General features: G+C 38.5%; 1 protein-coding gene across 1 annotated transcript in view; it reads right to left on the bottom strand.

Annotated features, from left to right (window-relative positions):
* Positions 1-24502, bottom strand: part of CA10 (carbonic anhydrase 10) — a 525448-nt gene that overhangs the window by 458606 nt on the left and 42340 nt on the right. Inside the window, exon 2 of the mRNA XM_082604264.1 lies at positions 479-553. Coding sequence (XP_082460390.1) covers positions 479-553 — 75 coding nt within the window. The remainder of the gene's footprint in view (positions 1-478; positions 554-24502) is intronic.

Below are 24502 nucleotides of genomic sequence, written 5' to 3'. Positions count from 1 at the left end.
CCCATGCTGAAAGCATCCACTTTACCTATGATTTTTTACCTGGTATTTGGCCCAATCTGCTAAGTCCTGATGGTGAATGCTACTGAAGTGACATCACAAATGGCATGCATCCCAGTAAGCCTCATTGCTAGTTTTCAGACTTCCTGTTTCATTAACATTAAAAAAATCACTCTTTCTCAACCAAATTTTAGCATACAGAACCTCAACCCTGACTCTTGCATTGCCCTGTCCCTGACACAGCCACCTGTAGATGCAAGGACGTTAAGATATAATCTCAGATGGAAAAACGTAGTCTTGGTTAAATTACCACTCACTTAATAAACTTTCTCTTGATGGAGGATTCGTCTAACACATAAGTCAGACTACGATGCCTTTTGCAATACATTCCATGTCATGTAGCAAATGCAAAATTCTGGAAATAATACTACATTTCAGTCAAATTATTTTCTTAAAAATAAAGTCATAAATGTGCATTTACCTGGGACAAAGCTTCCCTGGACCACCTCCTTGTATGCCCACCAGCCTTCATGGATTTTTGGTGAATTCTGTTGAGCTAAAGCAAAAACAAAAGAGAAAACAGACTAAGATGAAAGCAGAGTAATACTGTGTCCATGTTGTCCAAGAAAGAAGACTGACTATACATAAAATAATTCTTCTCTACCCATAAGTCATACTACAAACTGTAACATCAGCCTACCACCTCGTTATTTTCAAATTGATTATTAACCTGTAAATATACTGTCATAAACTTTTATAAAAAACACTCAGGATATTTCTACTGATGAGAAATAGTAAGTATGTATTTAAGCCTATTTGAATTGCCCTGTCACTTATCTCTATCTCTGTCTCACCTCTTTTCTTTACCTCTCCCTACACACACATACACACACACATCCATATAAGGAAGACCTATCAGTCTGACTGAAGCATCAATTCAAGAAACATCATTTAAAAGGAAGAAGGAAAAAGAAACCCCTGGACTTGAGTATTGCAACTGACAAAAGTATCACTGAAAGCCTCTGTTCCATGAAGAGAGTTGCAAAACTTTTTGTTCTCTTTTCATCTCCAATCATTGTTTCTTCAGCTATCCCATCCATTCAAATGTGGAATTATTTAAGATTTTAGCAGACAGCAAGACAATTAGACCATTTAAATCAAGTCTATTATAATGATGGAACTGTAGAATTTTCATTAGCTTTCTTTAACACGCATTGTGAATGATCCAGATTCACCTTGCAAAAATCAGTCAGCCTAAGCAGGGCCCACTTGATGCCCATCAATTACAATATATAAGCTAGAACTGAATATAGGCTAGAATTGAAGAAAATAAAGACCTTTTACATAATATGTTTTCAAATTCCCAGTCTGACTACCTACTTCTTGGCAATTTGGAAAGACAGGGCAGCACATTTAAAAGTCACCTCATTTAAAGTTCTGCTGTACTACTACAGTAAGTAGTTTATCTGATTAGAACACCAAGAGAAGTACTGCATTTCCATTTTAACGTCTCCCAGCCAGATCATCAATCATCATCTTGTTGTTGTTTACATCTTATTTCCAGTGGGTGGAGAGCTGACTGAGAATTTCTCAGAACAAATGGTGAACAGAAAGCAGCCTTAGTTTCCACAGTGTTCTCTGCTTCTCTTTGCCTGTGGATTTGGATTTCCTTACTTGATGTGCAACCAGCCCCTGGGAAAAATCCAGCTGTCTAATCAAAAAAATTGTGTTGACAATAAATGCTGTCATCACTGTCAGATGAGGAAATACACATAGCAAAGGCCCTTCTTTTGATAGTAAGGAAAAACTATTTCAATTTTATACTTCTTTTGTTGTTGTGACAGTTCCAACCACAGAAGACGGGTATAACCTAGAATCACCTTACACACTGGGCCAGACCTAAGCAAGCTGACATCAAAATTTGCAATGGGAAATAAAGAAATAAAAAAATGGTGGTGGAGCAGCATATATTATTTTCACTCAAAAGACTTAGAATGAGATCATGGTTAAAAGGCACAAAGGTAGCTGGAGCTGAAACTCAACAGAAGGAAAGTCACTAACATTGCTGATTCCAAGCCTGGTATTCAAGAATCTCTGCAATTTGGATTTGCCACGAATTCTGATGTCATAATCTTCACAAAATTTCTGTTCACCTGCTTTTCCCAAGGAGACCGTGTTTATTGCTCTCTCCACACCTTTGTTCTACTCTTTTTTTCTTTTTTTGGAAGTCCATCTTTATCTACTTATTGACTAGTCTTACTCAATTCTCAAAGCCTTCCAAGTTCTCACTCCTTTCAGTAAATTTCTCCTATCATTCTACCTCCACTGTAACCCCTCCTCTTCCTAAATTTCAGGACTTTAGTGTCCACTGATTATTTGTCACTTGAAATGTTTATTGAGGTCCTGTGATTGTCAGGTAGCGTTCCAAGAATCAAGAATACAAAGTTGCTATTTTCCAAGAACTTACATTCTACTGGAAGGAGACACAAAAATGCAAAATAAAACTGAATTAAACTATAAGAAGAATAAACCCTGAGAAAACAATAATTCAAAAGAGACATGTATCACAATGTTCATTGAAGCACTATTTACAATAGCCAGGACATGGAAGCAACATAAGTGTCCAGTGACAAATGAATGGATAAAGAATAAGAGGTACATATATATAATGAAATATTACTCACCATAAAAAGAAATGAAATTGAGTTACTTGTAGTGAGGTGGATGGACCTAGAGTCTGTCATACAGAGTGAAGTAAGTCAGAAAGAGAAAAACAAATACTATATGCTAACACATATATATGGAATCATAAAAAAAAGAAAATGTTCTGAAGAAACTAGGGATAAGACAGGGATAAAGACACAGACATGGAGAATGGTCTTGAGGACACGGGGAGGGGGAAGGGTAAGCTGGGACAAAGTGAGACAGTGACATTGACGTATATACACTACCAAATGTAAAATAGCTAGTGGGAAGCAGCCGCATAGCACAGGGGGTTAAGCTCGGTACTTTGTGACCACTTAGATGGGTGAGATAGGGAGGGTGAGAGGGAGATACAAGAGGGAGGGGATATTGGGGATATATGTATATGTATAGCTGATTCACTTTGTTATACAGCAGAAGCTAACACAACATTATAAAGGAATTATACTCCAATAAAGATGTTAAAAAATTAATAAGTAATAGGAGATGTTGTACAGCAGAAATTAACACAACATTGTAAATCAGCTATACTTTAATAAAAATATTTTAAAAATAAAAAAATTGAAAGGAGAATATTAGATAGAGAGGGGATGGAAAAAGATATTCCATGCAAATGGAAATCAAACGAAAACTGGAGTAGCAATACTCATATCAGATAAAATAGACTTTAAAAGAAAGCCTGTTACAAGAGACAAGGAAGGACACTACATAAGGATCAAGGGGTCTATACAAGAAGAGGATATAACAATTATAAATATATATGCACCCAACATAGGAGCACCTAATACACAAGGCAAATGATAACAGCTATAAAAGGGGAAATCAACAGTACACAGTAATAGCAGGGGATGGTAACATCTCACTTATACCAATGGACAGGTAATCCAGACAGAAAATTAATAAGGAAACACAAGCTTTAAATGACACAATAGACCTGATAGATTTAATTGATATTTATAAAACATTTCATCTGAAAATAACAGATTACACTTTCTACTCAAATGCACATGAAACATTCTACAGGAAAGGACACATCTTGGGTCAAAAATCAAGCCTCAGTGAATTTAAGAAAATTGAAATCATATCAAACATTTTTTCCAACCACAACACTATGAGATTAGAAATCAATTACAGGAAAAATAAGGTAAAAAACACAAACAGATGGAGGCTAAACATTATATTGCTAAATAACCAACAGATCACTGAAGAAATCAAAGAGGAAATCAAGAAACACCAAGCTAGACACAAATGACAACAAAAACATGATGATCCAAAACCTAGGGGATGCAGCAAAAACAGTTCTAAGAGGGAAGTTTAGAGCAATACAATCCTACTTCAAGAAACAAGAAATATCTCAAATAAATGGACTAACCTTACACCTAGATCAACTAGAGAAAGAAGAACAAACAAAACCCAAAGTTAGTAGAAGGAAAGAAATCATTAGAATCAGAGCAAAAATAAATGAAATAGAAACAAAGAAAACAATAGCAAAGAGCAATAAAACTAAAAGCTGGTAATATGAGAAGATAGCAAAATTCATAACCCTAAAGCCAGACTCACCAAGAAAAAGAGGAAGATGACTCAAATCAATAAAATTAAAAGTGAAGGGCTTCCCTGGTCGCACAGTGGTTGAGAGTCCACCTGCCGATGCAGGGGACACGGGTTCGTGCCCCAGCCCGGGAGGGTCCCGCATGCCGCGGAGTGGCTGGGCCCGTGAACCATGGCCGCTGCGCCTGCGCGTCCCGAGCCTGTGCTCTGCAACGGGAGAGGCCACAACAGTGAGAGGCCCGCGTACCACAAAAAAAAAAAAAAAAAAAAAAAAAAAAGTGAAAAGGGAGAAGGCACAATGGACACCACAGAAATACAAAGTATCATAAGCAACTCTATGCCAATAAAATGGACAACCTGGAAGAAATGGACAAATCCTTAGAAAGGTATAACCTTTCAAGACTGAACCAGGAAGAAATAGAAAATATCAAAAGACCAAACACAAGTAATGAAATTGAAACTGTGATTAAAAATCTTCCAACGGGGACTTCCGGGGATGATGGTGGAAGAGTAAGACATGGAGATCACCTTCCTCCCCACAGATACACCAGAAATACAGCTACACGTGGAACAATTCCTACAGAACACCTACTGAATGCTGGCAGAAGACCTCAGACCTCCCAAAAGGCAAGAAAGTCCCCACGTACCTGGGTAGGGCAAAAGAAAACAGAATAAACAGAGACAAAGAATAGGGAAGGGACCTGCACCAGTGGGAGGGAGCCGTGAAGGAAGAAAGGTTTCCACACACTAGGAGCCCCTTCACGGGCGGAGACTGCGGGTGGCGGAGGGGGAAAGCTTCGGAGCCGCGGAGGACAGTGCAGCCACAGGGGTGCGGTGGGCAAAGCAGAGAGATTCCCGCACAGAGGATCAGTGCCGACCGCCACTCACCAGCCCGAGAGGCTTGTCTGCTCGGCCGCCAGGGCGGGCGGGGCTGGGAGGTGAGGTTTGGGCTTTGGTCGGAGCGCAGGGAGAGGAGTGGGTTTGGCGGCATGAACACAGCCTGAAGGGGGTTAGTGCGCCACGGCTAGCCGGGATGGAGTCTGGGGAAAAGTCTGGAGCTGCCGAAGAGGCAAGAGACTTTTCCTTCCCTCTTTGTCTCCTGGTGCGTGAGGAGAGGGGATTCAGAGCGCTGCTTAAAGGAGCTCCAAAGACGGGCACGAGCTGCGGCTGAAAGTGCGGACCCCAGAGATGGGCGTGGGACGCTGGGGCTGCTGCCGCCGCCAAGAAGCCTGTGTGCGAGCGCAGGTCACTGTCCACTCCCCCCTTCTGGGGATCTTGTGCTGCCCGCCACTGCCAGGGTCCCGGGATCCACGGACAACTTCCCCAGGAGAGTGCAAGGCGCGCCTTGGGCTGGTGCAACGTCACGCCAGCCTCTGCTGCCGCAGGCTCACCCCGCACTCAATGCCCCTCCCTCCCCCACAGCCTGAGTGAGCCAGAGCCCCCGAAGCAGCTGCTCCTTTAACCCCTTCCTGTCTGAGCGAAGAAGAGATGCCCTCTGGCGACCTACATGCAGAGACGGGGCCAAATCCAAAGCTGAGACCTGGAAGCTGTGAGAATAAAGAAGAGAAAGGGAAATTTTTCCCAGCAGCCTCAGAAGCAGCAGATTAAATCTCCACAATCAACTTGATGTACCCTGCATCTGTGGAATACATGAATAGACAACAAATCATCCCAAATTGAGGAGCCGTGTGGATGAAAGGTTCTTGGTGCTGCAGCCAGGAGTCAGTGCTGTGCCTCTGAGGTGGGAGAGCCAACTTCAGGACACTGGTCCACAAGAGACCTCCCAGCTCCACATAATATCAAATGGCGAAAATCTTCCAGAGATATCCATCTCAACACCAGCACCCAGCTTCACTCAACGACCAGCAAGCTACAGTGTTGGACAGCTTATGCCAAACAACTAGCAAGACAGGAACACAACACCACCCATTAGCAGAGAGGCTGTCTAAAATCATAAAAAGTCCACAGACACCTCAAAACACACAACCAGATGTGGACCTGCCCTCCAGAAAGACAAGATCCAGGCTCATCCACCAGAACACAGGCACTAGTCCCCTCCACCGGGAAGCCTACACAACCCACTGAACCAACCTTAGCCACTGGGGACAGACACCAAAAACAACGGGAACTACGAACCTGCAGTCTGCAAAAAGGAGACCCCAAACACAGTAAGATAAGCAAAATGAGAAGACAGAAAAGCACACAGCAGATGAAGCAGCAAGGGAAAAACTCACCAGACCAAGCAAATGAAGAGGAAATCGGCAGTATACCTGAAAAAGAATTCAAAATAATAATAGTAAAGATTCAAAATCTTAGAAATAGAATAGAGTAAATACAAGAAACATTGAACAAGGACCTAGAAGAACAAAAGAGCAAACAAGCAATGATGAACAATACAATAAACAAAATTAAAAATATTCTAGAAGGAATCATAGCAGAATCACTGAGGCAGAAAAATGGGTGAGTGACCTGGAAGATAAAATAGTGGAAATAACTACTGCAGAGCAGAATAAAGAAAAATGAATTAAAAGAATTGAGGGCAGTCTCAGAGACCTCTGGACAACATTAAATGCAATAACACTCGAATTATAGGGGTCCCAGAAGAAGAAGAGAAAAAGAAAGGGACTGAGAAAATATTTGAAGAGACAATTTCCCTAATATGGTAAAGGAAATGGTTAATCAAGTCCAGGAAGCACAGAGAGTCCCATACAGGATAAATCCAAGGAGAAACATGCCAAGACACAAATTACTCAAACTATCAAAATTTAAATACAAAGTAAAAAATAGTCAAAGAAGCAAGGGAAAAGTAACAAATAACATACAAGAGAATCCCCATAGGGTTAACATCTGATCTTGCAGCAGAAACTTGGCAAGCCAGAAGGGGGTGGCAGGACATATTTAAAGTGATGAAGGGGAAAAAACGACAAGAAAAATTGCTCTAACCAGTGAGAATCTCATTCAGATTTGACAGAGAAATTAAAATCCTTACAGACAAGCAAAAACTAAGAGAATTCAGCACCACCAAACCAGCTGTACAACAAATGAAAAAGGAACTTCTCTAGGATGGAAACACAAGAGAAGGGAAAGATATACAATAAAAAAACCCAAAACAATTAAGAAAACGGTAATAGGAACATACATATTGATAATTACCTCAAAAGTAAATGGATTAAATGCTCCAACCAGAAGACACAGACTGACTGAATAGATAAAAAAAACAAGACCCATACATATGCTGTATAAAAGAGACCCACTTCAGACCTATGGACACATACAGACTGAAAGATAGGGGATGGAAAAACACATTTGATGCAAATGGAAATCAAAAGAAAGCTGGAGTAGCAATTCTCATATCAGACAAAATAGACTTTAAAATAAAGACTATTGCAAGTACAAAGAAGGACACTATGTAATGATCAAAGGATCAATCCAAAAAGAATATATAAAATTGTAAATATTCATGCACCCAATACAGGAGCACCTCAATACATAAAGCAAATGCTAACAGCCATAAAAGGGGAAATCTACAGTAACACAGTCATACTACGGGAGTTTAATACCCCACTTTCACCAATGGACACATCATCCAAAATGAAAATAAATAAGGAAACACAAGCTTTAAAGGATACATTAAACAAGATGGACTTAATTGATATTTATAGGATATTCCATCCATAAACAACATAACACAGTTTCTTCTCAAGTGCTCATGGAACTTTCTCCAGGATAGATCATATCTTGGGTCACAAATGAAGCCTTGGTAAATTTAAGAAAACTGAAATTGTATCTAGTTTCCAACCACAATGCTATGAGACTAGATATCAATTTCAGGAAAAAAATCAAAAATCAATGTAAACACATGGAGGCTAAACAATACACTACTAAATAACCAAGAGATCACTGAAGAAATCAAAGTGGAATTCCAAAAAATACCCAGAAACAAATGACAATGAAAACAAAATGACCCAATATCAATGGGATGCAGCAAAAGCAGGTCTAAGAGGGAAGTCTATAGCAATCCTACCTTAAGAAACAAGAAACATCTCAAAAAAAACAACCTAACCTTACACCTAAAGCAATTAGAGACAGAAACAAACAAACAAACAAAAAAAACCCACAAAGTTATCAGAAGGAAAAAAATCACAAAGATCAGATCAGAAATAAATGAAAAAGAAATGAAGGAAACAAGAGCGAAGATCAATAAATGTAAAAGCTGGTTCTTTGAGAAAATACACAAAATTGAAAAACCGCTAGCCAGACTCATCGAGAAAAAACGAAGAAGACTTAAATCAGTATAATTAGAAATGGAAAAGCAGAAGTAACAACTGACACTGCAGAAATACAAAGATCATGAGAGTTTAATACAAGCAACTATATGCCAATAAAATGGACAACCTGGAAGAAATGGACAAATTCTTAGAAATGCACAACCTTCTGAGACTCAATCAGGAAGAAATATGAACAGACCAGTCACAAGCACTGAAATTGAAACTGTGGTTTAAAATCTTGGAAAAAACAAAAGCTGAGGACCAGACGACTTCACAGAATTCTATCAAATATTTAGAGAAGAGCTAACACATACCCTTCTCAAACTCTTCCAAAATATAGCAGAGGGTGGAACACTCCCAAACTCATTCTAGGAGGCCACAATCACCCTGATTCCAAAACCAAATAAAGATGTCACAATAAAAGAAAACTACAGGCCAATACCACTGATGAACATAGATGCAAAAATCCTCAACAAAATACAAGCAAACAGAATCCAACATCACATTAAAAGGATCATACACCATGATCAAGCGGGGTTTATCCCACGAATGCAGGGATTCTTCAATATACACAAATCAATCAATGTGATACACCATATTAACAAATTGAAGGACAAAAAACATATGATCATCTCAATAGATGCAGAGAAAGCTTTTGACAAAATTCAACATCCATTTATGATAAAAACCCTCCAGAAAGTAGGCATAGAGGGAACCTATCTCAACATAATAATGGCCATATATGACAAACCCACAGCCAACATCGTTCTCAATGCTGAAAATCTGAAATCATTTCTTCTAAGATCAGTGTCAAGACAAGGTTGCCCACTCTCACCAGTATTATTCAACATATTTCTGGAAGTTTCAGCCCCAGCAATGAGAGGAGAAAAGCAAATAAAAGGCATCCAAATTGGAAAAGTAGAAGTAAAGCTGTCACTGTTTGCAGATTACATGATACTCTACATAGAGAATCCTAAGGATACTACCAGAAAATCACTTGAGCTAATCAATGAATTTGGTAAAATAGCAGGGCACAAAATTAATGCACAGAAATCTCTTGCATTCCTACACTCTAATGAAGAAAAATTTGAAAGAGAAATTAAGGAAACATACCCATTTACCATAGCAACTAAAAGAATAAAATATCTAGGAATAAACCTACCTAAGGAGACAAAAGACCTGTATACAGAAAACTATAAGAAATGGATGAAAGAAATTAAAGATGATAGAGACAGATGGAGAGATATACCATGTTCTTGGATTGGAAGAATCAACATTGTGAAAATGACTACACTATCCAAAGCACTCTAAAGATTCAGTGCAATCCCTATCAAACCACCACTGGCATTTTTCACAGAACTACAAAAAAAAAAATTAACAATTTGTATAGAAACACAAAAGACCCCGATAGCAAAAGCACTCTTGAGAAAGAAAAATGGAGCTGGAGGAATCAGGCTCCCAGACTTCAGATTATACTACAAAGCTACAGTAATCAAGAGAGTATGGTACTGGCACAAAAACAAAAATATAGATCAGTGGAACAGGATAGAAAACCCTGAGATAACCTCACGCACCTATGGTCACCTTATTTTTGATAAAGGAGGCAAGAATATACAATGGAGCAAACACTGCCTCTTCAATAAGTGGCGCTGGGAAAACTGGACACATACATGTAAAAGAATGAAATTACAACACTCCTTAACACTATACACAAAAATAAATTCAGAATACATTAAAGACCTAAATATAAGGCCAGATACTATAAAACTCTAAGAGGAAAACATAGGCAGTACACTCTATGACATAAAGCACAACAAGATCCTTTTTGACCCATCTCTTAGAGAGATGGAAATAAAAACAAAAATTAAGAAATAGGACCTAATGAAACTTAAAAGCTTTTGAACAGCAAAGGAAGTGATAAATAAGATGAAAAGACAATCCTCAGAATGGGAGAAAATATTTGCATATGAAGCAACTGACAAATGATTAATCTCCAAGGCTTACAAGCAGCTCATGCAGCCCCATATCAATAAAACAAACAACCCAATCCATAAATGGGCAGAAGACCTAAATAAACATTTCTCCAAAGAAGATATACAAATTGCTAACAAATACATGAAATAATACTCAACATCACTAGTCATTAGAGAAATGCAAATCAAAACTACATTGAGGTATCACCTCACACTGGTCAGAATGGCCATAATAAAATCTTCAAACAATAAATGCCTGAGAGGGTGTGGAGAAAAGGGAACCCTCCTGCACTGCTGGTGGGAATGTAAATTTATACAGCCACTATGGAGAACAGTATGGAAGTTCCTTAAAAATGTAAAAAAGAACTATCATATGACCTAGTAATCCCACTGCTGGGCATATACCCTGAGAAAACCATAATTCAAAAAGAGTCATGTACCACAATGTTCATTGCAGCTGTATTTACAATAGCCAGGACATGGAAGCAACCTAAGTGTCCATTGACAGATCAATGGATAAAGAAGATGTGGCACATATACACAATGGAATATTACTCAGCCATAAAAGGAAACAAAATTGAGGTATTTGTAGTGAGGTCGATGGACATAGAGTGTGTCATACAGAGTGAAGTAAGTCAGAAAGAGGAAAACAAATACCATATGCTAACACATATATATGGAATCTAGAAAAATAAATAAATAAATAAGTAAAAAGGTCATGAAGAACCTAGGGGTAAGACGGGTATAAAGATGCAGATCTACTAGAGAATGGACTTGATGACATGGGGAAGGGGAAGGGGAAGCTGAGACAAAGTGAGAGAGTGGTGTGTATATATATACACTACCTAATGTAAAACCGGTAGCTAGTGGGAAGCAGCAGAATAGCACGGGGAGATCAGTTCGTTGCTTTGTGACCACCTAGAGGGTTGGGATAGGGAGGGTGGGAGGGAGGGAGGTGCAAGAGGGAAAATATATGGGGATATATGTATATTTATAGCTGATTCACTTTGCTATAAAGCAGAAACTAACACATCATTTTAAAGCAATTATACTCCAATAAAGATGTTAAAAAAAAAACACCATAAAACCATATATCTCACTTTTTCCAGGAAGCACACACTAATTCAGTAGTAAATTAATTACTCTCCTGGCCTGGGTTTTGGTATATTTACTTCCATTCTCTCTTTTTCTCTCCAGTCCCCAAACTCTGATCCTCTTTCCATTTGACAAATATGTTTTATATATGCCTCTTGCTACATCAAGACCATGTTGGATGCAGGTAAGGGAACAACACAAAAAAAAGCTGGAAAGTGTTAGAAAGAGAATAATCAGAGTCAGGAAACTTTGGTACAATCTACACTTCCTTTTGATAACTTCCTGAACTTGAGCAAACCATTTAGTTTATTGAACCTTAGCCTCCTCACCTGTAAAACCAAGATGCCATGACTTATCTCACAAGCATTGTGAATATCTGACAGAATAATGCTTGTGAAAAGTACAAGAAAGCATGGTGATAAGGTTCACCTGGCTGCCAATATAGGGGCACAGGAGCTGAGGTCAATGAAGAAGCAGGTCTGAGGGTCCCCACCCTCAGACTTGAGGGCTTCATTGATCTCTATCCATCACATTTTCTCTGACCTGCATTTCCTTTCTGAACTTGGTGGGTATTCACCCTAATGAAAACAGAGATCCTGCTGTCAGGAATCAAGGACTCAGCAAGAAGCCTGTGAAAGTGTCTTATGAGACTTAGCTGCGTAATGACTAGGAGTCTCAGAACCCCAGGTCTACCTTTTTTTGTCCACTCTTAGAGAAAAAGTTCCAGGCCACCCCAGTGAACAAGGTTCCAATAGAATCTAACTGATGCTCCTATTCTCCACCTCCTTAACTTCCATGACAATTTGTTCCCCTTAATTTTTAAAATTTATTATATGTTGTAAAATACCAAAAAGATCAGGCAATAATATACACCAATGTCTCCCTCACGCACCTTTGCAAGAGAAGTTGACATGCTAAATGTGCCAGGATCTCCTTCTTTAAAAAATATAAATAGGGGCTTCCCTGGTGGCGCAGTGGTTGAGAGTCCGTCTGCCGATACAGGGGACACGGGTTCATGCCCCGGTTCGGGAAGATCACACATGCCGCGGAGCAGCTAGGGCCGTGAGCCATGGCCACTGAGCCTGCGCATCTGGAGCCTGTGCTCCGCAATGGGAGAGGCCACAACAGTGAGAGGCCCACGTACCGCAAAAATATAAAATAAAGTAAAATAAAATAAAATTTTTTAAAATATAAATAAATATTACAGGTAGAGCTGAAGTTCTACTCCCCATCCTTCCCCTTATCACCCCCTCCCTTGAGGTACCTCACTTCTAGAGTTGGTATAAATCATTGGCATGCATCATTTTGGTTTTATACTCATAATCCCCATAAATTATTGTTTAGGGTGTGGTTAAAGTTATGTAAAATGTATTTAGCCATATCCATACTTTTCAGCTTGTTTTTATCCTTTATCATATTGCAGACTCAATTCATTTTAACTGCTGTGTAGTATACCCTTATAAATTATCATTTATTCATCCATTCCTCTACTAATAAATAGTAGGAGTCCATGATTTTTTTTTAGCCATTTCAAATTGTGCTGCAATGAAGATTCTTTTGTAGATCTCATTGTTTATGCACTAGGATACCTAAGTTTTTTTTTTTAATCTAGAATGGATGCCTAAAAGTAGAATTGCTGAATTATAGAATATGCCTATCTTGAAATAAATTAGATCTTTCTAAAGTGGTTATAACAGTTTAAACCACCATACCCTATACCCACAGCTGGTGCAATCAGATTTTAAAATATGTGCATATGATGTGTTTGAAATGGTATGCCTCTGAAATTTTAATTTCCCCTGAATCCCAGTGAGGCTGAGCAAAGTTTTCAGATATTTATGGCTATTTGAGTTTCACCATCTATAAACAGGCTTGTTTATAGAGTTTGTACAACAAATGGTTTATTAGATTATTTGAATATTTTTGGTACCAGGGAATTTGACTCCTGCCAGAGAAGCTCAATCCATTTTCTTATACTTTCTTAACAGAAGTTTTTTCTTTAAGGTTAAACCCAAATCTTCACTGTTATTTCCACCCAGTACACTGGTTTTGCATTCTAAGATGACAAAGAATAAGTCTGACCTTATGACTGCCTTACATATTCACTTGTTTATTTGTTTGTTCATTCATTAACGTTAGCAAAAGCTAATTGAGTACTCACTGAGGTCAGGAATAAGACATAGGTTATGCCCTCAAGGAGATATGGTTTAGTAGGAGAGACAGACATTGAATCAACTGATAACACAATAACATGATAAGCCCAATAATAGTGGTATGTACAGGAAACAAATGACAGAAAGAGGTTGATTTCAAAAAATATTTACTATTTTACCACACCATTTATTAAAATATTGACATTTATATAAAAATTATTTGTGATAAACAGCCATTGCCAGGATCCCCTTCTTTATCTCCTCTCCCCCAATCACCTGGCTACCCTGACCCCTTCCAGGGATAGTTCCTCAATATCTCCATATTGATTGAAGGAGTGACACTAGTGACGTATGCTCTAAGACCCTGCTCCTGTGCTAGAGTCGACCTCTGTTTTGAATGGTTGGTGCCCAGGCCTACTCTAACTTATTTTGACTGTCTCCTCTGGAAGGGGGCTACCTTCACTTGCGACCTGGTTTCAGGTATTTTCACCACCCCAGTTACTCTCTTTCAGGCTTGTCTTTTTTATTTTTTTAATTGAAGTATAGTTTATTTAAAACACTATATTAGTTTCAGGTGTACAGCATGGCAATTCTATTTATTTGCAGATTATATTCCATTATAGGTTATTACAAGATATTGGATATAATTCCCTGTGTTATACAGTAAATCCTTGTTGCTTATCTATTTTATGTATAGTAGTTTGTATCTGTCAGTCCCATTTGTCCTTCCCCCCTCTCCCCTTTGGTAACCATAAGTTTGTTTGCTATGTCTGTGAGTCTGTTTCTGTTTTGTATATAGATTCATATGTATTATTTTTTAGATTCCACATATAAGTGTTATCATATAGTATTTGTCTTTCTCTATCTGACTTATTTCACTGAACACAATATTCTCTAGGTCCATCCACATTGCTGAAAATGGCAATATTTCATTCTTTTTTTATAGCTGAGTAATATTCCATTATATATATATATATATATATATATATATATATATGTATATACATATATATGCACATACATATATATATACATACATATATATGTATATATATACACTCACATGTTCTTATGCTAATCATCTGTTGACAGGCATCAGGCTTGTCTTTATCCCTCATAAATTATAGCACCCAAAATAATACTTAGGTTTATGAAGAAATCTTCTAAGCACAATGCTTGTCATATTTTACTGTGTGTATGAAACATTTAAGGATCTTGTTAAAATGTAGATTATGATTCAGAAGGCCTGGGATGGGGCCTGAGATTCCGTATTTCAAACAACTTGCCAGATCATGCCAGTGCTGCTGGTCTGAGGACAACATTTTGAGTAGCGAGGGTCTCACCAACTTGGAATATAATGGTACTAACACTATCCTAAGTCTTATACAACAGTGCTAACAACCCAGCCCAATGTCACATCAACGTTTTGGCAAGTGTCATACTAAGGACACATATTGACCTAAGTCTTCTAAGTCTTTTTAGGAAGAGTTGAGGTTAAAGTCAACTCTTTCTCGTCTTTCATGTGTGTTAGTATATTTTTGTACAAACATATAACTCTGAATCCACACTAATTTGGAGGCTAGTGATTTTGAATCCTGATTCTTACTCAACCAGGTCAGTTTATAGAGAAGATATATCCAAAGTTGCTTCCATCAATGCACCTGAGGTTCTGCTACCCTGTCTAAAGGTCCATTGCTAAATTAAAGCAATCCTCCAGTGAGCTAAAGTTCTAAGACAAATTATTACAATGTTTCATTCATTATTTTAACAAATATTTTTTGTGCACTCATATCTGGCAGTCACTATTTTAGATACAAAGACAAGTGCCTTCTCTCATGGAGCTTACATCTTTCTGGGACCAGATATATATATATATATATATATATATATATATATATATATATATATATATATATATATATAAATAAATAAACAAGAAGAACTTCATATGCCAAGAATAATAGCAAGAGGTGAAACAGTGGCAAGGTGGCTACCATGGATTGGGTGGTGAGAAAATGTGTCTTGGAGATGGTATCATTTAGTCTGAGATCTGGATTAAAAGGAAGAAATCATATATAGATGACAAGGGAAAAATGCAGGTAGAGAAAATAGATGGTACTGGACCCTGAAGCAGGAAAGTGCTTAGCATGTTCACAGATCAAAATGTCGCTTAAGCTGCCCTAGAGCATAATGAGTGGGGGTAGGGGGTTGTACACACTGACATTGAGGAAGTAGGAAGGGGCTAGATCCTGTTGGCTACATACATCAGGGTAAGAAGTTTAAATTTTATTCTAAGTGTGATATGCAGCTATTAGAGATCCCTGACATCTTTGGATTTGTTTTAGAGGTAGAGTCCAGAAAGCTTGCCTTCATACTGAATTACTAGGTATCTAGAATTACTTTGATTTTTGGGGCTTTAGTAATCAGTTGGGTGTTCAGGCTATTTACTTGGTTGGGGAAAGTTGTAGTGTGGAGGATGTTTGAGGGTAAAAGGCAAGAGTTTCATTTAACCATGGTAAATTTGATATGCTGGCTAGACATCCACATGTAAATGCCAAGTCAGCTGTGGGAAACCGAGTCCTGGAGAACTGGCTAGCTATTGGAGCTGGAGTGAGAGAACCTAGGTTGTTACTAGGGCAGATGCACACCAGATGCCACACTTACAGATTGATTAGAGAAGGCCAGCCAAGGAATTTGAAGAGTTGCCAATTAAAGAAGAGGAAGCATAAAGATGTGGAGTCTTGTGAGCTCTAAGAAGTGGTTCAAGGAGGCAGTAGCGAACCATATCTGATGCCACTGTAAGGTCATGGTAGATAAGAACAGAGCATCCATCACCTGCCAAATTTGGCAACACAGAGATTACTGGTGACCCTGACAACAGTGGCTGTAGAGGAGTGATGGGGAAGGAAATCTATCAGGTGAGTTGGGAAGAGAATGCTAATGAAGAAGTGGAATAGTGCTTTTAGACAAATATCTCAAGATTTTATGTGAAGCGAGCAAAGAGTAAGAGCTGGAGGGAAACAAGAGATCAATTGTTTTTCACAGGAGACCCCAGAGCATATTTTTGTGATAATGGGAATGAAGAGGGATACTATGATGATTCAAGAGTGAAGGAAGATATTGCAGGAGCAAAAACATTGAGACGGTAAAAGAGATTGGGATCTAGATCGAAAGCATTCGGATTGTTTTTTGATAGTTACATAGACACTGTCTTCATAGAAATAGAAGGGAAAGAAAAGAGACAGTATATCAACACAGGTGGTTTTGGCATTGAAAAGATGGAGGGCTCCTATCTTCCTCCATTTTCTCTCTGTTTGAGATCAGAAAGGTACAACGTATTCTCAAGTGCAACAGCACTCTCAAGAAGAATAGACAAGCCAACATCTGTCATGACCGTACCATAACTACAAAGGAAAACAAACAAACAATTATTTGTGAAAGTGGGCAAGAGAGAGGCAAGCAGCTTCTAAACAGAGTAATCAGGGAGAGGAAATGAAATGTAATATCCCTTACAGCATTTAAACCTTTCAAAATTCTTGAAATATGTCTTGTCATATCCCACTTCCCCCATTACCATTCCTGACTCTTGAAATACCCCCTTCCTGACAGCCTTCTCCCTGTACCCTGACTCTCATTTGGTATGTTGACCATCTCTTTCATCCTCAAACATATCTCCCCCATCAAGTCTTTTCTGATATCCACCCAATACCCCAGCCCCCCATCATTAGTACCTGTCTTGCCCTCCTTTGATTTCTCAGTCTTGCTGCATCATTTAGCAAAGTCTTTCCTATATTATAGTTTTGTACCCTTTGAAGGAAATAATTGTCCTGATTGCCAACTATGCCTTCTAAATATATATATTTTTTGCTACTCTGACTCATGGTCTCAATATCAACTGTCCCCTTGTCCACACAGTTGTCAACTCAGATCTTTAATAGATTCCCATAAGAAGTCTATTCTCAGCAAGCCTGAGCATGGTTTAAGCCAGTGCTGCCATTCAGTTGGGAGGACTTTAGGGTGCATGTCAATGTCCTCCAGTAATGAGATACTGGTGAGGGCTAGGTCCCTTCCCCCATAACTGGTCACTATATGGGATGCTTCAATATATACATGTGTCCACCTGATTTCTACAACACATACAGACCTGTATTCACGAGCATATACACAAAAGTTTTTACTTCTTTGTGAGGTAGTAAAGCACCATCTCTCTGTTCTTTGAGGCACTTTCAGAAGGATCCTTGTGTGAAAGGGTCACTTGAGCCAAATATGACACTATGTCAGCAGCAAAATCCAGCCAATCTTCTAGTTGGAATCAGGCAACAAAATCTTTTATTAAGAAGCTGGACATAGGACCAAGCTATGGGCACCACGAGAAAGGAGTGCAAGGATTTGGGGCTTGCTAGATCCTCATACCTCATTCACTCAAGGGCAGTGGTGACCATATGGCACTTCTAGCCAATCCACATGTTTTGAATAACATTCATTTCACCAATAAAAAAAATATTTCTAACATTTCTTGTGCTAATCCACAAAGTCTCTAGGTATAGGTTTAGATATGGAGTGTTGACTGCTTATCACGGCTGCCTTTTAACTGTTGACTCCTAATCATTGTCTCTCAAATGCTACCCCCTGGAGTATGTATTCTTTTCCAAGGCACTTCAAATGTTAGCTGTTCCCACGGTATAGATAAAATTAAGCTAAACACATATAGCACAATATTTAAATAGGAATGTTCTAAACTAATTTGTAGATACACTAGTTAATGAATTCCTTCCTCCCTCCTTCCCTCCCTCTCTCTTTCTTTCTCTTCTGCTCTTTTTTTTCTTGGTAGTCTGTACTAAAGAGTGATGGAGTCATGAAGAATGATCATATTTTGGAGTTCACAGCATTTCACTAAAAATTAAAATCCACAGACAATTATTTTCTCCAAAATCCCTCCTTAGCCACCCTGCCACATGTGGCTCTCTTTTCCTGGATCCTGTTCCTTCCCTTGTGGAATTTTAAATTACTTTCTCCCATATTCCGCACTCCCTCAGTTCTTAACAGGCAAACCCAAACACCAAGATTTTCAGGAAAACAAAGGCACTTAAAACATGTCCCCACCCCTTACTAAGCAATTTTTCTGAGCATTTCTCCAAAACAAATAGAGTGTTCTCATCAAGAAGAATGTTGGTAAGCAAAATTTTCTCAACTGCGTTACAGATTTAAGAATGAGAAATTATTCTTAATTTTAAGAATTAAAATTAAGCAAAATCCAAAATGCATCTTATCCAGATATACACTCACTTACCCCACCCTATATGGAAGACAGTTAATCTTGACATGAATATAAATTCATGGATTCAGGGATTGCATTTATTAGAATTTTTACCTGCTATCCAAATAGCCTCATCACTTCTTTTTTAAAAATTATTTCAGCTTGAGATATAATTGTCAAAATTGTAAGATATTTAAAGTGTACATCATGACGATTTGATATGCATATACATTGTGAAAGCATCCTCCCCATCTAGTTAATTAACATATGCATCACCCCACATATTTATCTTTTTTTTTTCTTTCTGTTTTTGGTGAGGACATTTAAGTTCTACTCTCTTAGCAAAATACAGTGTTATCAACTATAGTCATGGTTTACATTAGATCCTCAGACCTTATTCATCTTAACCTTTCCCTATTTCCCCCAACCCCCAGCCCTTGGCAACTACTTTTCTACTCTCTGTTTCTATGAGTCTGACATTTTAAAAATTCCACATATAAGTGATATCATGCAATATGTGTCTTTCTCTGGCTTATTTCACTTAGCATAAACCCTCAAGGTCCATCCATGTTGTCAAAAATGGCAGGATTTCCTTCTTTCTCATACCTGAAGGATATTCAAATATATATATATATATATATATATATATATATATATATATATATATATATATATATATATATATATATACCAGGTCAGCTTTATTCACTCATCTGTTAATGGATGCTTAGGTTGTTTCCACATCTTGGCTATTGTGAATAATGCCTCAGTGAACATGGGGATGCAAGTATCTCTTTGATATACTGTTTTCATCTCCTTTGGATATATACCCAGAAGCTGGATTGATGGATCAACCTCTTCACTTCTTGTTTTTTATCTTTGAATTTAAGCTTTTAGAATTGTAAGGCTCAGTCTAAGGTGATAAGAATAACTTGGAGAGATTTTGAAACTACCCAAAAACCTCCCCTGATCTTCTCATCAGCATCTGAGAGGTGACACCAAAAATCTGTGTTTTATAAACAATTTCCCAAGGTAGTTTTAGCACCTGGCCCAGATTAAGCTATTTAGCACCAGAGGAAAGCTCTATGGTTTTCTTCCTTTGGGTGCCAGTATACTGCCTCCTGTGATCAGGTAGAGACTTAAGTCTTTGTGGGGACTATAAGAGTAACTCTGTTACTTGCTCCTTTAGCAGCTTCCTTCTAATCACTCTCCCAGGTGTCCACAGCACAATCCACAGTGACAGCCAGGTTTGTGTTCATCTGCACATGTGCCACTTTATTAGGTGTCACCCTGCTCTTATTATTGTCCCCCCTCAGGAGCTGGTCAGCCGTGCTCAAAAATAGGTCAGCCCCTTCCTACTCGGAGGGTCTCAGTTAACCTGCCTGTGTCTGAGACTCTGACCCTTAATAGGGAAAATCGAACTTTGCTAACTACCCGACTGCATAAACAAGTGGAATGATGCACCATGACTGTTTGGGCAGCTAGATGCTGCTTGTCTAGACTGTGATGATTTCATCTTTGAAGTTTTCCTTCAGCCACAGACCTGGGGACTACTGCTTGGTGAGTGATTCACACACACAAAATGAGGAATGCAGCTCAGTACATTTCTTCTTCCATGGTTGTCTCATTTGTTTCAGTACCATGGTCTAAGTTTCTCCTTACCACACAATATGGTCCCCTCACTTGATTAGTTAGTTTGATATGACTTCACACTGGTGTGGGTGCTGTGTCACACGTTAAATGTCTCCACATGTACAGGGAGCCAGCCTGAGACAATGGCACTATCTCAGACTTTGGAGCCAGCTTGATCTGGGTTCAAATCCCAGTTTTGCCACTTAAAGTGCTGTGGCCTTGGGCCAATGACCATCCTTGACTGAGATTTCACTTGGTATTTACAAAATGGAGATAATAATAAAATGATAACTGCCAAAGGATTCTAATGGAATTAAATAAGATGATGTTAGGCACATATGTAAGACACGATACAGGCTTATTACTCTTTTGGCTCCCCTTACAAATGAGGGCAGAGTCCACATCACACCCCCTGCCTTCTTTTTATCTTTCTTCCTCAAAGGAGAACACAAATAGCAATAATTACTGGGAGAACTTCATCAAAATATCCATTTCTCCACCCCTAGATCAACACGTTTTTTTTTAAATCTCCAACTTTATCTCCCCTCTCTTCCTCTCTTAGTGACTTCCCTGAGTGTCTCTAAGATGGTGGACTCAGGCGAGGCAAGTAAGGTGTCTAGGGTGCACAGTTTAAGGAGGTGCTTAATCTCTCACCCAATCCTGGGGGCACGTGATCCCTCTAGTATTGACCTGCTGGGGATTTCACTTCCCTCAATTCATCGTGTGCTGTACTGAGGACAACCATTTCCTTTCTCCCAGTAGTTTAGATTAATCAACAGTAGAGCTCAGGCAAGTTTTCTCACTGGGGTGAATATAAAAATACAGGTTCCTGAGCCCCATCCCAGACCTTTAAAGGTATAATTGACACTTGAACCACATAGCTGGAACTACGCAGGTCCGTTTTTAAGCAGATTTTTTTTCAATAAATAGGTATTACAGATATTACATGATCCATGGTTGGTTGAATCTGCCGATGCAGAATCATGGCTATTGAGGGTCAACTGTAAGATTTTCAACTCTGTGGGGGTCAGTTTCCCTAACCCCCATGTTGCCCAAGAGTCAACTGATCACTACCCTGTCTCACATTAGACTCACAAGAAGCCTAGACTCCACTTCCAGGGATTTTGGTTCAGTTGATCTGGGGTGGGGCCAAATAAGTAAGTTTAAAAAGCTTTCTAGGTGATTTTTATAGATGATTAGGGTCAAGTCATTAAAATATGGTCAACGAATCTGCTCCCACGTGATTCTTACACACACTACTTAAAAATCTACTGTTTTCTTGTTACACTCTCCAGCTCTGGAATAAGACTCAGGTTCAAATCCTTACTTACATGTGTAATGCTTACATTTGTAATAATTTACATATATAGTTTATATATATGATATAGTCTCTGATTTCCAGTTGCATGACCTTGGGCTACTTACTTAACATCCCTGTGTATCAGGAGACTATAAAGAGCATCTATAGACTAAGTATATTATGAGGATTCAATGGAATATTGCATGTAAAGTGTTTAGCAGAGTTCTGGTATATAGTACATGTTTAATAAATGTCAGCTGTTATAACTACACATAGTAGTAGAACTTTAATAAAGGCTGAATTTCCTGTAGTATTCTTTTCCTTTAGAATTTTTAATATATTTATTATTTAAAAAAATAGTCCAACTTGGCTCCTTAAATGAAGCAAAATGTCTTACTTGTGTTTGTTTCTCCAGCTTTTAGCACAGTGGCTGGCACACATTAGGGGTTCAATGGATGTTTCCCAAATGTGTAAATGAATAAATTACCAGGGAATCTGTATTTGCCTTCACTCTCAAAGTAATCATGTCCATGTCTCAAGATTGTAAAAACCTCACTGACCATGGGGCCATTCATTCTGTCTCCAAATGCAACGAACCTGCCCATGGCTCTAATCAAGAGCAGACTTGATTTATGCTGCCTGTGGAATGAGCCAGGGAGGTGGAATCCTCCACCAGTGATTTGCTTATCGCCGAGTCCCTGAAAATCGAATAGGAAGCGAGAGGGAGGTATGAAGAATGACTTAAGAACTACTCCCCATCACATTTGTTATGAGGTCCTTTCACTCTGGCAGAGTATGGCTGTCTGTTGCTGCTAATATGAAAATTCTAAAATTGTTGCAAAAACATATGGCAAGTCCCATGCCTGTGTCTTCTACCTGACTGCCACCAGACCTTGACAGTGATGGAGGAATAAGCAGCCTGGATTTCAGGGGCTTAATTAATAAACTCTTATGGGCTGTGCTATAACTGTAATACTCCTTGGTGAATGACTATAGTATATAAAGCAAAATGTGTTTCCTCCATTTAGTGGCTATTGATTAAAGGGTTTGTTTTAAAATATTTAGACTAATTTGGTTCTTTGTCTTATTTATTAATCTCTATACATTAATTGAAAGCCCAACAGCTCAAAAGGATTGTATTAATTTGATCGCCCTCTACTGGCCATAAGGTGAAGTACTGCCTGTTTTTGACCAGGTCCTAGAAAAACTACAACTATTTTTAGAAAGTACTGGGGTTTTAAACTCCAAGCTACTTTCTATTATAAGTATAGTAGAGAGACCAATCTAAACTAAACTCCAAACCATCTGTCTTATTTTTGAATATTCTAGCTACTGAAAGGAGATCATCTGATTTAATATAGTTGGTGATTTATGAAGAAACATGGCCAGGAACCAGAAGGCCTGAGTGCATATGGACCTGTCTTCTCATCTGTGCAAGGAAGGTTCGGGTAAGACAGGCCCAAGGCTCCTTTTCATTCTTTCCAACTTCTGTGGTATAGAGACTACACCCCAGGTTAGGAGCCCAGTGACCTGAGGTCTAGTCCTGATTCTAACTCTTTCTCTTGCTGTAAAGTAAACAAAAGATGGGATGGAACCTCTAGAGCTCTTTTGAATTCTGATGTTATTTATGACCTAAGTCATACTTAAGCCTCAGCACATATAAATGACAGGAGAAATTCTCAGAAGGATAATTCCAGTTAAAATCCTTTAAAGTTTTTTTTTCTATGAAAATTCTCCAAAAAACACAGGGTTTATCCCTTATATAGCCACTTATACTTGTAACTAAAACTATTGTCTCCACGTGAACAGTTTGAATAAACCCTAACATTTGTATTATCCAGAATATAGGGGAGGAAAACAATGCAACACCAGACTCTAGATACGGGTTCTTAAAATTTGAAAAAATGAAGTAAAGAGGCCTTCCAAGTTTGAGGAAGAACAGCTTCCTCTGAGTACTACATAGAAACATTTAGAAAAAAAAAACAAACTGCTTCCCTCTACAAAGTAGACCTACAATATAATCAGCAACCTTTTGCTTCCATCAGTTTGTGCTGGACTCCCCAGTCCCTGGTCATGGTGCAAAGGACACATTAACTTAGACAAGGTGAGCACAGTGTAATATCCAGCCTTGAAACAAATGCTAAGAGTATTTAAGAAAGTCAGAGCAAGGCAATGCTGAAGAATGTCTTTTTCTACCACAAGGGAAACAGGAAATGCCACATAAATCAACATAAATCATTCGTTGACTTAGCAATGATCTGGCCTAGTGAAAATTCACCAAGTTACGAGAATTATAAACAAAAATCATAATTTCCTTATATTTAATTAGCCATTTATTCTACCAGGCATTTTCATTGCATACTTGTTAAAACACTGGAAAGGGGTCAATAGGAGCATCATTAGCCCACTTTGGAGATGAAGTGGAAGAGATTATGTACCTTGCTTACAAAGACCAAATCACACAGATAATAAATACTATTTAAAATCAGTATGTAATGGATTTTCCAAGAAAAACATGCAAATCATTCTAAAGTTGTTAGGGTTGTATGTATGTGTGTGTATATGTATGTGTGAAG

This window comes from Mesoplodon mirus (assembly GCF_964341445.2).
Source record: "Mesoplodon mirus genome assembly, chromosome: 18".
Lineage (NCBI taxonomy): Eukaryota > Metazoa > Chordata > Mammalia > Artiodactyla > Ziphiidae > Mesoplodon > Mesoplodon mirus.
Note: the sequence above shows the minus strand (reverse complement) of the source record. Positions and strands in the feature narration are given on the sequence as shown.